This window comes from Lycorma delicatula, chromosome 10, assembly GCF_047948215.1.
Source record: "Lycorma delicatula isolate Av1 chromosome 10, ASM4794821v1, whole genome shotgun sequence".
NCBI lineage: Eukaryota > Metazoa > Arthropoda > Insecta > Hemiptera > Fulgoridae > Lycorma > Lycorma delicatula.
Genome location: NC_134464.1, coordinates 64,438,633 through 64,454,231, shown reverse-complemented (window position 1 = coordinate 64,454,231; position 15,599 = coordinate 64,438,633). Strand labels below are relative to the sequence as shown.

Genomic DNA, 15,599 nt, shown 5'->3' with positions numbered 1-15,599 from the left:
GCCCCAAAACTGGTAATGTAAAGTAAATTTACGAATCAGTTTTGCAGGTTTATGCATATCAGAAGAGAGGTATTTCAAGTATAACTGTATCGGTCAGCTGTTTGAATTCCTTTAATAACATTGTTAACCTACAATGTTATCGTAAATTAAATTTATTGTAATTCAATCCATCCAATGATTAACAATGATTGTTTTCCTCTGTAGTTAAATTTAATACTTCAACATGTAGTATTTTTTGTTTTGTTTCTATTTTACACAAAATATTATTACACACACGACCAAATATGTTACTTAAAAAAGAATTTTAAGTTTATGTTGTAGTATTATGTACTGGAGAAATGAAAATGTTTATAATTGTGTTCGTGGTATTGATATCGGTTAGTTTATGATTAAAATATGTATACAGTTTTATTTTTAAAGTATACATTTCATTAAAATGATTGTGTAGTAACAGGTGTTCGGTTAATACGTGTTAGTAATATTTCAAGGTAATTTTAGTTTGTCATTTTGTAGCAGTGGTAAATAGTTTTGTGACTTTTTTTATGTGATAATTGTAGATTAGGTTACAATTTTTGTCGTTTATGTTACGTTGATGAACAGAAAAACGCCCAGATTAGTCGGCGCTGATCTGATTACGTTTCTTTTTGAATTTGTTGAAGAGCGTATTTTTACCGCTTGTTTACTTCTAGGCCATTATTCATCTTTGATCCCCAAAATTATATCAATAAATTAATGTTTGTTGTGTAAAATAATAGTAAGTGTATAAATAACAAAAAAGAAGAATAATATGTGTTATTATTCTTTATTTAGGTAAATTGATGATGAAAAAATTCCATTATGTACAAAATATTCATTTTTTAGTAAAAACGTTTTCGTATCAAATATATAATAATTAAAGTTATATTACTTGTAATTAATAGGCCTATGTCATGTTGCTGATAACAGCAATGGTGTAAAAAAATAATTAAATTACAAATTGATGAGTATTTAAAGACATAATGTTAAGGTCTGTTGTTTTTCCTGTCACAAGAAGATAAAAGAACTGTACTAGTAACATTCAGATGTTCCAAGACATCAGTTTTTACACTTTTGAGATGAATACAGTTTGTTAGGAATATTTATTTTCATTCTTTGTTTGTGAGAATCTTTACTAGATGGATCTGTAAATTATAGGCTCTTCTGTTCCAATTAATAGCACTGCATCAACATCCATTGGTTCCCTAAATGCATCGACATAAATTCCAATGATTACCAAACTATTTCGTGAAATCTAGCAGTTTTAGAATTAGTAAATTAGTTTATGAATATAATTTTGTCGCTACAATATTGCTTGTCATTAAGGTTAGATAGAAATTGGCTATTTTCATACATGATATAACACCTTTCCAGTATTATTATACACTGTATATTTATTAAAAATGCATGTTAAATATCTATTCATAAAATATGCCCTGTAAGCAATCTTTCTTTAACTGTTTTATAATTTTTTTTTGTTGGATTTTGATACTCTGTTAATATATTTCTTATTCTTTATTAATGTTGCAGTATTCCTACTGTATTATTTTCAAGTTATGTTTTGTAGTTTATTATTTGCAATATGATTTTTAACATGCCTTTTTACGGTTTCTTTAATGTTATTTGATCTTTGGTATTAAATAAAAAGTTATTTTATTTTTGTATTTTTTCATTAATTAATTTTTTTGTAATATAACCTAATCAAAGTCTTCTTAGGAGATTAACTTGTATTATCTTCTTAGGAATTGTATCTATTCTTTTTATAATAATCCTTGGTTATTTATCCTTGAAAATAAAAACAAATTTCTAGTGACCTATTCTATCTGAATTTCTACTGAGTGTAATGATTTCATATGGATCTGAAAGTAATATAATATTTGGATTTAAGCCCTGTAATATGTAAACTAGGACAAAATTTTATCGTTGTGGATATTTCATGACTCACAATTTTATCGTTGTGGATATTTCATAGAAATCTATTTCTGAAGTTAAATGAATGTATAATTGATCCGAGATTAAATCTGGTGTGTTGGGTACAGCCTGTAGACAAAGTTTTTTAAGAGTATTTAATTTATTAATGTATTGCCACTTAATTTTTCTATTGTAAATAATTTACTATAAATAAATAGAGAAATAAAGAATCTCATCTTTATTAATTTAGTTGTGGCTTCCATCTAGATATGCACATCGAACACTACATTTTTTAAAGTTTTTTTTGTCTTAACTGTTTCTTGGTAATATTTTGTATGTTTGAATTCACAGATTGAAGATTTTAAATCTGTAATAAATAATCTCTTTAATCTATATGTAGTGTTTTAACATTTCCGTGTTATTAAAACCACAAATCAAACTGATCACTAAACGGCTAATAAAGAAAAACTGAGGCGATGTAACTGATCCATGTAGTTAAATGATAACCTGAATTGAGATAAGTATTAACATAGTAATAATTATAGTACCGTGCAGATAGGTAGCCTGTTTGGTTACAATTAAGAAACTGGGAAACAGAGAGCCTATCTTATAAAATTGTCGAATGGTTTGTTTCAATAATCTAAGAGTATAATATACTCGTACATCATTTTTTATTTATTAATGTTACCAGTATTTTTTTAAATTAATTGTTGGCAGACTGTTACAAGTAACACTTAAATTATGATTCAATATTGCTTTTTATGGTTATTGGAGGCTCTTTCTTTCTTTTTTGCCTTAGTGGAGGTGTTTAACATGAACTTGGGGATTCTTAATGTGAACTTTAACTTGAAATTATAAAACGTAAATAATATCTAAGTATTTTCTTTTTCAAATTTTTGAGCAATTACTTGTAAAAAAATTATATTGTTGGCTATAGCCTAATCTTAATTTATTTTGATCTGTAAACAATTTATTTCTAACCTTTTCTGAAGTAGTTTCATTGAAACTACATACAGTCATTAGCTTGTACAACTTCTTTTCATTTGATAACCATTAAAAAAAAAGTAGTGTTATAGAAAACATTTATATCATTGATGTGTCTTTTAATTGTATATCTGTATTAGTGGTTTATCTGTATTAGTTTACTTTTGTTTAAAATAATAATTGTGTGATATTTAAATACTCTAAATGTTATATTTATTTATATTTATGTTGCTTATTTTTAGTATAATAAATATCTTTCTTTTTCTGTTTAGCTTAACTAATTTTTATTTTAATAAATAATTCACTTCAGGAAATGGCTTGTGCAGTAGTTTTGAAAAGTGTTGTCAAGCTTGACAGAGATTCAAACCCAGGACCTAGATGAAAAGCAAAAATGATAACACTCTTGCAGATGTCTGGTTTTCTATCAGTGTCACCAAAGTTATTTTAATAACCACAGTTTTATTGAAAAACTACTTAAGTAATTCAATACGTTTAAGATAAATTGTTAGGTGCAGAAGGGATATCACTGTTTTTCCTATTTTGGTTGTAAATTGTGTGTTCATTTATGTACTGACTAATTGTATTATATTTTAAAAGCATTTAGAAAACCTGCCCTTATCTCATAGGCACTAAGTTCATTAGGCTAAATCACATTATTGGGCCTAATGAGCAATATTGCTCTTGCATACTAACTTTTTTTTCAATTTAATAAAAGTTAATATGCTACAGGGTACCCAAGGAATGAGAATTATTTAATTTTTTTTTATTTAAGAAAACATCTTGAAAGATCAGTTCTCTTCAAAATACTTTCTATTAAATGATATGCAATTGTCCCAGTGGTTTTTCATTTTTCCATTGTTAAAAAACATTTTTCATATTCTTCTGTAATTCTGTTAATGACTAGTGTTTTTTTCCTCTCTATGTCCTGAAAATGTTTTCTTTTTAGGCTTTTCTTCATTCTTGGGAATAAGAAGTCACAGGGGACTAGGTCGGGCAAGTAAGGTGGTAAGAAACTGTTGCCATGCAATTTTTTGTCATGAACTGGTTAATTTTCAACGCAGTATAGGCAGGCTTTGTCATGATGAAGCAGCTGGTTTTCTGATCACCACAATCCAGGTCATTTTTTCTCACAGTCTCATGCAGTTACTTCAGCAATTACAGATAGTAATGTTGGTTCACTGTAGTGTTCTGAGTTACACATTCAACATGAATAACTCCTTTGATGTCAAAAAAACAAACTATCATGGACTTCACATTATTTCACTTTGCATGATTTTGTGGTCTGGACAAGCAATGAAGGTATCTTCCAATGGTTTCATTTAGGGCCAGTCGTAGGTTTGTTTTAGGGTCGTAGATGTAACATTAAGATATCATCTGTTATGACTTATGATAAAAGTTCAAGTCAGTTTGTGCTTGTTCTTTCAATTCCTGACACACTTTAAGATGGTTTTTCCTCTAGTTGTCTGAAAGCAGTCGTGGAACAAACTTTGCTGTGATACATCTCATATTGATATCTTCGGTTAGGATTCTTTGGCAAGAATGCAAGGAAATTCCAGTTATTTTCCTAAATTCATTGATTATTTTGCAACGATAAAAAATTATGGCATCGCACACTTTTTGAACGTTTTCTTCTGTTGAGGGGCAACCTGAATGGGGTTCATCCTTAACTGGGCAAACCACTCGTAAATGCTTGCCTGGATTAGAGCTTTTTTCCCATTAACTTCCTGAAGCATTAAAACTGTTTCTGCTGCTGTTTTCCTTAACATGAAACAGAATTTGATGTTGGAATGTTGCTCCTTAAGCAAATATTGCCATTGAAAAATCACAGTAAGCGGTGGGAGGGGCTTAAGAAAACAAACACTCTGTCCACAGGTTTCTCATGAATGCTACTACCTGGCCCAACTGACCATGGAGAGTGTGTAGTAAACGTACGTAACAGGAGAGGGAAGTCCTGGCCAACCCACTGCCTATGGAAAATAATTCTCTTTCTTTTTTTTGGATATTCCCATATCAGGAAATTCAAGTACTTCAGTTTAAAAACATATGCTGCTTCCAACTGCCAATAAAAAAACACATAAGTGTCATAAAAATTTTTAAACCGCCCTTGTGCTTGAAATCATTCTAGAGCCTTAAATTAACAAATTTTTATTTTTTAAATGAATAAATAAATATATATTGGTAAAATGTGGATATATTGCTATACATTAACCATTTTTTTTTTTTTTGCAAAGCCTATTCTTTAAGGGTAGGTAAAAATGTCTATGGTATCAAACATACCCTTGCTACCCATGTTTCTTAGCAAATTAAAATTGCAGTATTGTGATAACTTATCCATTATCACATTCTTTCATATGCGTGCTTTTACTTGTAGTACAAATAAACTCTCATTCGTGTCAAATTAGGTTGGGCATTCTTTGGGTCAGTGCCCACTTTACTTAATGAAAATCTCTCATACACATTTTGATTAATATTTATAAAAGTCTAAGAATATAAAATTGAAATTTTTTGCCCATATTTATTACAATATGGGTTTTCATAGGTTAGAATAGAAAGTGGTTACAAACAAGACATTAACATAATTTTTATTGTTAATTCAGTGTTCATCTTATAACATCAAAATTAAATTTAATGAAACTTGCATAAAAGAAAATCATTGGTTAATCTTATCATGATTGAAATATATTTTAACAAAGAATATTTATGTTGTAGGAGCATTATCTCTTTTTAACTTTTATTCGCCTAGAATGAGTGAAAGAAAATAATTAACTACTACAAAAAAGAACATATTAAATATATCTTGTTGCTAGTAAAAACTTCAAATATAGTCTGAACCTTTGTTCATATATTCTGTGCTGTTTCCCATTTAAGCAAGATTTAAACTAAGAAAAAGTGTAAAACATTTTACTCAGGATCCACTTCTGCACATAATATAGTTATAAAGTTTTATTTTGTATGATATGTAGTCTAGTTAAGCTTTTTGTAAAATAATTTATTACTACTGCTCTGAATAGGTGCTGGTAATATGCAACTACCTTATAGTTTATTTAATTAACTTTAAGCTGGGCATTCTTAAAACATAAACGTTCTTAAACTTAAAACATAGGACTGGATTAAAATATCCAATGTAAAAAAGGAGCATTCTGAGTATCCTTTTTTTAATATTTAAAACGTATAACGATCATACCTTATTCATTTATGTAATGATAATCTGAGATTTCTTTTATGGCTGATGTACACAATCTTGTAAAAAAATTTTTATTTACAGTAGTAATCTATTATAATGGCTGGATTAAAATTAAAAATCACTGGGCAAGTTTCATTTTATGTTGGTAACATTAATTTTTTTTTTCTAATGACCATAGTAGTTCCTTCCTAAATTATATATTTATAATCAATCTGTAAAGGAATTGATTAGCTCTTATAACATATTCTGTGATGCTTCAGAGTCCTGTTTACAGTGTATGTATGAAGTTACTTTACTTTACGTTACTTTACTTTCGTGTTAACTGAAATTAAAACATGTTAACTACAAATTATATTACATGTTAACTAGTATTTACTCTTATAATTTTCCTTGAAATATTACAAATTAATATATGTCATATTTTTAAAGTAGGAGTTAATTTTTAAGTCTCCCAGTTACTTGTAGTGACAGTTACTTGATGTGTAGTACAGTATGTATGTCATTTTACATGCAGTTTCAAATTAATGTAACTAAAAAGAAAACATGTTAGAGGAACGGAAGGAAGTGTCAACAGTTCCTTGTTGACAGAATTATTGTAATAGTTGGGCATGGAAATTTCATAACTAATAAAGGTAAGGGACAATGAGGACGCACCTCGCAGCAGATGACCAGTTTCTGTGACTGATGAAAAACATCGACAGGAGAAGGACAATTTGCTTCAAAGTGACCGGCGAATCTAAAGAACGAGTATTATTGAGTAGTTGGTTACTGTAAAATCTGTGCATGATGGGTACCATGCAAACTCTTTGATGGCTCTCCGCAAGCTGAAGTTTGAGCCTATTCTACATTTGCCATACTTGCCGGATTTGACTGTGTGTGACTTCCACTTCTTCCTTCATCGCTAGAGGGATCTCAAAGATGTACAATCATTACACCAGCGATGACGAGGTGAAGGAAGCTATGGCCACTTGAATCTGAGAAAGACTGCCAGAATTTTTCAGTGACAGAATGCAAAAAGTTGTCACACGTTGGGAAAAGTCTCAGTGTAAATGGGGATTATATTAAAAAATAAATACTGCATTTTTTAGCTAAGGTATTGTACTTTTATTAATTTTTTATTTCATTGCAATATCTCTTTTCATTCCTTTGCTATGCATATATGTGTAAAATTTGTAAGCCAAGCCTTGTAGATGCATTTTGTAATTTATGCCTTCATCACAAAGAGGTGATCATATGAAAGTTTGTCTAGTATATTTCCTCCTTTTCATTTGTTTGATGAATGTTGTTTAATTTAAAAGATTTCATTAAAAATATGACTATTCTCTTTGCACAAGACTCATCAATTCAGATCTTGTTAGCTGCAACTTATGCTGAATTCCTTTTTACTGTCATCTTGAGTGGAATTGCATCGGTTGAGATGCGTACATACCTTTGTGTTTGACCGACTAACATTTAAAAAAAGCACAAACAATAAAAAAATTTTTTTTTAATTTTGTGTTTGTTTTACTTGTTTATGCCGTAATTCTTGTCTAATTTTTATTTATGCCATAATTCCATCTGAGATTTAGATTTATTTTATATAATTTTGTAATTTTCATTGGAATATTGAAAATAAAGCTTACAATAAATCTATTGTCATTAAAGAAGAATCTTTTGTAAATATTACAGATAAATTCTAAACATCTTCATTTAAGTTTAATCAAATCCTATCAAGTGCCTTCTAAGAAGTTTGTTTAATTGTTGGAGTTAAAGTAAATTGCATCACCTCAAGAACAGTCTGTCGGTTCTGAACTACCAAATTCTGTATTTGGGATTACAGTCTGTGAAATATAATATCAAAATAAGTGCAAAATACAAATTCACCTCTCTTTTACAATAATTTATTTAAAAGAAATCATATAATTTGCTTAATATTTTTATTATTACATTTTTTTCAGAGAAATTAGAGGATGAAAAATTTGAAGAAATAAGACAATATGAGTACACTTTACAAGGTTGTGGTTTTATCAAAGGTAAAAATGCTGATTTAAAAAAAAACAATATAATATATAAATATTTTATACATATATGATTTTATGTAAATGTATATACATTTATACAAAATAAAAATTTAATATGCATTTTACTCAATATAAATGTTTACTCATATTTTCTGTTATTAGTTTGTCCTAGCTCCTCAGATGTCTTCCTTTAACTAGTCGACAATAAATAAAGCAATTTACATAATTGAAGTACATTAAAATTGAGTGTTTATATCTATATATTAATAATTATTATATTTGGTTTTTTAAAGATTGAAAGAAGATAGAAAAAAATAAGATAAAAAATGAAGAGATCTTAACATAAGAAGTAGAGGATATAACTTTGTATATTAAGATACTTTGCCTTGAGTTACACAAATCAATCATTTGTACCTTGTTTATAGCATCCTTACTGACAAAATATTTAATAAATATTTTTTCTGATTTTTTTTTTTTATACTTTCTTATTTACATTATTAAATGTTGATCCAGTTAGCAGAATTAGTTAATAAATATTTGTTAACTCTTCTATTATCTCCTTTAGTTTTATCTATTATCTCCTTCTTTATTTTGTAAATTGAAGCCGATATCTATTAATTTTGCCTCATCACTGCATTTTTAAAATTAGACCTACAAAATTTTAAAATGTATCATTGTGCTAGATTATAAATATAAAAATTTTTATCATAAATAAAGATTAAAGTACATGGCCAAAAATGTATAACTCATACATATTAACCTACCGCATAACATATATGTTAACCTACTGCATACCATAGGTGTTTTCTTATATTCATAGTTTTAATTTCTTCACAAATGTCTTCCTCACTGAGTTTAGTCACTAGAGTTACATGATCACTTATTACCATCTAGTCTTAGTACCTACCTACCTTTAGTTATGTCTGTGGGCTAGATATTTTCTTTCAAGCATTCTTCTACAATTACGCCTTCTAAGTTTATACTAGGAGCAAAATAACCTTAGCTGAAATGACGATTCCAGTTAATAGAATATTTTTAGACTACTTGCATACACTAATCAGATCTTTGAAAACATAACAGTAACAATATAACATCATATTGTTACTGTTATCTGTAATTACAAATAGCAGTGTCTTCTGTATTAAAATGTTTGAATGATTAATTATGTTAAAAATAAAAGGAAGTGAAAAAATAAGATAATATTTAATCAATAAATGTTGCTTCTAATTTTAAATAAGACCTTAAAAAAGTATGCTTCTTTGTTTTACAAATGTTAAATTATTATATTTATAATAATTTTAACGTTTTCGAATATTCTGCCATCTTCAGGAGAAATTTATAATAATTTAGAATTAAAATGTATAAAAAATATAAAATTCACATGATAAATAAGAGAATTAACAATTAATTGTCATAAGATAAAAATGTTGTACGTTCATTTCATTTTGTAAGAGTCACAATTGTTAGATAACAATCATCTGTGATAACAATATAATACAGGGTTATCATAAAAGAATGGTGCGGTTTTGAACATGGTTTAAATTAAAACAGAATTACTTACAGTTATGTTTTTTATTTTTCAAATTTGTCGTCTCAAACATTTTTTTACATAATTAATAAATTTCAATATGTGTGCCCTTAGTCACTCGACAAATGTCCAAGCAATACTCAACTTCTCTCCAAACATTAGTTAACATTTCCTCGTTAATGGTTGTCATTGCTTCATTAATCCTGTTTTTTAAGTGGTTTAGGTCGTGAATTTTTTGTAACGCTTTTGATGTACCCCCACAAGAAAAAATCGCAAGGTGTCAGGTCTGGACTCCTTGGAGGCAAAAGTATGGGTCCTTGCCGGCCTATCCATCGATCTCCAAATTTTTCGTTCAAAGCGTCCGTGACCAATGCATTGAAGTGCGGGGGAGCACCATCTTGTTGGAAATGAGGTTGATGAATGTTTTTGAGTTCATCCAGCTGAGGAAAGCAATAATGTCAAGATACACAACTCCATTAATTGTTTTTTCAGCAAAGAAGAAAGGTCCTATTATACGATTTTTCATCACACCACACCAAACATTAACTTTAGGCAAATCGCGTTGTTTCTCAATAATTCCATGTGGGTTTTCAGAGCCCCATATTTGTGAATTGTGTCTGTTAACACATCCATTCACATGGAATGTAGCTTCGTCTGTAAAAATTATATTGTCTAAAAATGATTCGTTTTCACTTATTCTGTCCAACATTTCAACAGCGAAATTGTAACGTTTTACACCATCATCGGGGTTCAATTCCTGCAGTATCTGGATTTTATAAGCGTGTAATTTCAATTTTTTATGTAAAACTTTGTGAACTGTTGATTTTGGAATACCTAATTCGACGCTTCGATGGGGGATGGGCTTCCCAGGACTTCTAATTGCCGATCGTCTAATTAGTTCAACCATTTCGTCTGGTATACTTGGTCTGCCGGTTGATTTCTGTTTCTTAACCGATCTGGTTTCTTCTAATCGTTTGAACCGACGTGTTATGTTATTTTTGTGTGGTGGATCTCTTCCGAATTCACGTCGAAACACATGTTAAACTAAAATTACGAATTTTAATTCAGCTATCAATAAAACACACTTTGCTTTGTCTTTATCCAAGAACATAGTAACTCACTAAACTCATCGCAACAACAATACAAGAACTGACGTTGTGGTTACAACTGCTGATAAACAAACTTTTGGGTTGGATGCTTTCAGGGATACCAATATAACATCTAGAAATTTCCCTACAATCTTCCTATGAATTACTGAAACCGCAGCATTCTTTTATGATAACTCTGTATTATATAATATATAACAATATATGTGATAATATATTATTTGAGGAAATCAAATAATATACTATATTGGTAAAAGCTGTTTTTAATATTTATAATTATATTTTGCCCTGTGAATGGTGCCCTGTTTGAAAATCTTAAATTAAATGTTAAATTTTAAGTTTTATATGTCATAAGATAAAAATATTTTTTAAAAGGTTTCTCTACAACCTTTTGGTTCATGTGTTTGAATTCTGAAAATCAAATTGACGGATTTTATTGGATCACTATACCCATATATTTGATAAAGCATTTAGTAAAAATCAGTGTAATAAAAGTAAGATAAATCAGTGTAAAATTAGTGTAATATCATCCAGATTATATCTGATATTATACATTTTTTTAAATGTATTTATCAGATAGAAGACATAAACATGAAATTATTAATCCATGTAGATTTTTTTTACTTCTGGATATTTGATTAGTTCTGGTTATTTGATTTGTTCTAATGGGTTGAGGTCATATTCCATTTTTGCAAAAATCATTAATTTCATTAATGATTTAACAATAACATCAATAATGTTAACATTAACATAATGCTAACAATATCATTTCACATTTCTATTAAATTGATAACTTAATTAGAATTATTACTTAATAATTTTGACCCAAACATTAGTGTTCAACCAATACATGTAATCCAGACATGTTTAAGCAATAAGGTTTAAATATTTCACCCATCCACCCTTTTTTGACTAGTAAAATTAGATTGCATATATTGACTTAAAAATGGTGAGGGATAATTAAACTCCTGTCACTTATGAATAAAGTATAAATATGCATTTGTTTTTTTTCTTGTTCTAATCATTATAATTAAGCTTCTTTTTTTTATTAACAATTCAAATTTGGAATCAACCTGGGCTTTAATTCATATTACATATTTACAACATAACTTAGTTTCACATAACCTAATAAAAAAATCTGCTGTTTTGTTTTGTAAGGAAGACAATAGCTTTGAGATTTTTTGAGATAAGCTTGTTTTTTTACTGATTGATAGGTTATAATGCTACATAAGTTATAAACTCATTGCTTGTGATAAAACTATTTTCAGGTCTCTTATGCGCATTTGATAGTGTAGAATCTAAAGGCTTGAAACCAAATAAAAAAAGAATACAAAAACCTAACCTTCAGGTTATAGCCCATTCTGTTTTTTTTCATTGTTTTTGGACTCTGGTTTTTTAATTGTACTTTTTATCTTATTCAACATAAAATGTGATTCTAGTGATTTGAGTAAAACCCCCACATTCATTTTATTAGGGAAAAATCAGGGGTCTCAAGTAAACAGTATGTATTAATCATTTATAAGTATATTTTTCTGTTGTAATAAAAACCTATCCCTTCCTTATACCCATGAGTAGAATAGATAATAAAATTAATATTTTATAAATGACTCTTATAAATAAGTAATCAATTAATTTGATTATAGGAAACAAATAAAACATGTTAAAAATAATAAAAATAAATGTACTCTTGACTTTTAAATTCCAAAAAATGTAATAATTTTTAAACATTTCAAGATTCAGCTAAGAAAAAATTTAATTTTTTGAAGTAAACAAAAACTACTGTATTTCAGATAGAAATTACAAACTTTTACATTCATTACTATCTGAATTACTTCATCATGTTAAACGTTTTTCTAAGACATAAAAGTATTCAATTTGTTTGTAATATTACATGACCCCTTGGCATTATCAAGTAAATTATTTGCTGATGTGAAGAAAGTGAGAAAGTAAACACTGGAAGAATATACAAATATTGAAGGCCCAGAATGCTTCCAGCATTGGAGAAAGTATATAAAGTTTAAAAAAGTACTGTAAAGAGACTAAGAGTCATATCTTATACAAAGCCTAATAAACATTTTTTTAATACTTGTTATTTTTGGATCTTCTTCATATAAAACATTATCAAGACTTCCATAAGAGGATATTCTTGTCTTTGATTAACTTAAAAAAAAGAAAAAAATTAATCTTCTCATATTGTATTTTATATTTAAGAATATCTTAAAAATTATTTGATATCACTTAACATTTTTTTATAATAGTTTTTGATCATAGTGAATTTTGGTTTTTTTGTTTTTTTTTTCCAGAACCATATGATGCAAAAGAGAAACAAGTCAGATTTACAATTATTTCTTACAATGTATTATCACAGGCCCTTCTTGAGGATAACATGAGATTGTACAGAGATCATGATCCAATGTATTTGAATTGGGCATACAGAAGTACACTACTCATGAAAGAATTAACTAAAATTGGTGCTGATGTAAGTAATAAAATTTTCATTGTTTATTTTTTTGTTTTGGAGATGTAGCTATTGTCTAATTCTACCTTTTTTCTTATAGTGTATATTCCCATCGTGTTTGATAAGAAGAGAACAGGAACAAGCGTCTAAGCGGCTTAATTTTAATTGCTTATCCTGTACTTACGAAGAACTAGCCCAACTAACTCTGTACATCAAATGATGTCAGATCCTTTCCAAGTACTTAGAAAAGTTCACATTACCTGAAAGATAGAGCCCAAGTAAAAGGAGGTGCTTCCTTCCAACAGCCACTCATTAAGAATACTGTTTTACAATTACTGGAGACTATGATAAATTTTACATAAGATATCTTTCCAGGTAGACATGATCTGTGTAGATTACTGGAAAATAAGAGCCTCTTTAAGCATCCACTGCTCATCAATACCAGGGAAATCCAAGGAGTTGAATAACACTTTACTTCAGATTTACTCCAGAGTAATTCAGCCAGTTGCTTGTTGTAGCTCTTGTTTTAAAAAACCAGTTGTCCTTGTTATAGTTGAACGTATGTTTCAAACAGGATCCAGATTTATATATGAATATTTGGTTTGGCAGTGCACTTAACCAGAGGGTTAAGCCATCAGCTAGAATGACTATTCCTTTCCTATTTATTAACTCTCAGATCATTTGGAGAAAATGCAAAATTATATTACCTAAAAGTATTTCAAAATTATTATTTTGTATTACATTGATTTTTTTTTCCCCCAAAAAAAGTGATTACACTGTAGAATTTGTTAGCGCTAATAAGTTCAGCCAATCATATAATTCTTAATATGTTCCTACAATTCTAACTATATCCTAATATGTTCTTTATAATTCCTAATATGCATGTATTTGATTATTGTGAAATTCTTTACTTGCAAAGTAAAGAATGCAAAGATGTCTTGAACTCGCCAAAAATTTAATGAATTTCTAGTAGTTATTCTCCCTGAATTTTTGTAAACTTTTATGTAAGATCAGAATTTCTGCCTCTGCAGTAAAAGTTTTACCACTTTTTACCAAAGTTATTATTTCAGATTCCTAAATGTGACATAGAAGCTCATCAGTAAATACTGCCATTCTGATGGTATGCTGCGGTTTGAAAAAGTCAGTTTTGTTAAACGTGGTGTTATTCTGGTATTTCCTGATGTGAAGTAATAGATATGAGCAAATTGTTAAAATTAGGCTTAGAATAAGGCATATGCTTTTAATTCATAGATTGCTGATAGTTTTCTTTTGAAGATCAACATTCTACTTCCATGTCCAGTGTCTATTATATAATTACTATCTTACCATTTAACATCTACTTTTCATCTGCAACCCTGATATAATTCTGTAAAGTGGTAACTTAACTATAAATTTTTTTTGCATTATTTTTTAAGAGAATTCTTATACCTGTTTTTGCAATAACTTTCATTGCTTTTTTTGGTCTTTTTATCCATTGTTTTTGTTTAAGTTAATGAAAGTGTTAAGTTACCTCAAGCAAGAGTGTACTTATACTTTAATTTATTATTTACTATTATATTTTATGTTTATTTGCCTCCTTTTTAGCCATTTCATTGTATTCCCTTGTAACTCCACTTTTTAATTTTTTTTTATTATGTATTTTGTTTTAAAACATAATTTTGGAAGTAGATTAAGTGATTTATACTTCACTTGTTTCCTTTTCTTAAGTTAATTTTTTTAAAATTGTCTTACACATTGTTAATTTTTCCTATTTTATTTTTGAGTGATAATGACCACATGTTTAGGATTTTTCTTTAAATAAAGATAAATCGGTGAGTTTATTATAATTAGAATGAAACATCAAATATTATTTATCATTTTATAATGAATTTATTGACCGCAAAATGATTTAAAATTTTAAAGTAATCTCTTCCACAATAAGCAAAACTAACTGTATTGTTCTCTATAGGAGTATATGCTGAAGTATGTTGACATATTTACTCTCAAGATGTGTATTCATTTTCTGTTCTCATGCAATATAAATTTTATAAATTCCTTACAATTTTATATATTTTTTTATAGCTATTTCAATGATTTTTCTTATGTTATTGTTAATTTGTCAGAATTTCAGTTAACCATACAGTATTAGACTTTTCCTAGTATTTTATAAATAAATTTGTTGTAATAATTTTGAAGTTGTTTGCTTTGCTTTTAGATTATGTGCCTTCAAGAAGTTGAAGATAGACATAAATTGATGTTTTTCGACCAGTTTTTACAAAAAGGTTGGTGTAAATGTTTTCTTTTTATCATTTATATTATCTTTTTTTTTAAATATAATTTATTTTTGTATAAAATGAAGCATGCTTATGAATATGAATGAAGTTTTATCAGAAAGGAATTATGATGAGGTTAAAAGATAGTACAGTACAGAAGA

The 15,599-nt window shown here is 28.2% G+C and overlaps 1 protein-coding gene across 4 annotated transcripts in view; it reads left to right on the top strand.

Moving 5' to 3' along the window:
• Positions 1–15,599, top strand: part of angel (protein) — a 66,168-nt gene that overhangs the window by 28,773 nt on the left and 21,796 nt on the right. For 3 of the 4 annotated variants that reach the window (XM_075376611.1, XM_075376612.1, XM_075376610.1), the window contains 3 exons: positions 8,032–8,106; positions 13,032–13,207; positions 15,381–15,447. In XM_075376611.1, coding sequence (XP_075232726.1) covers positions 8,032–8,106; positions 13,032–13,207; positions 15,381–15,447 — 318 coding nt within the window. Of the gene's footprint in view, positions 1–310; positions 378–8,031; positions 8,107–13,031; positions 13,208–15,380; positions 15,448–15,599 lie in introns of those variants that run through there. The other variant, XM_075376613.1, reaches the window with a different exon arrangement.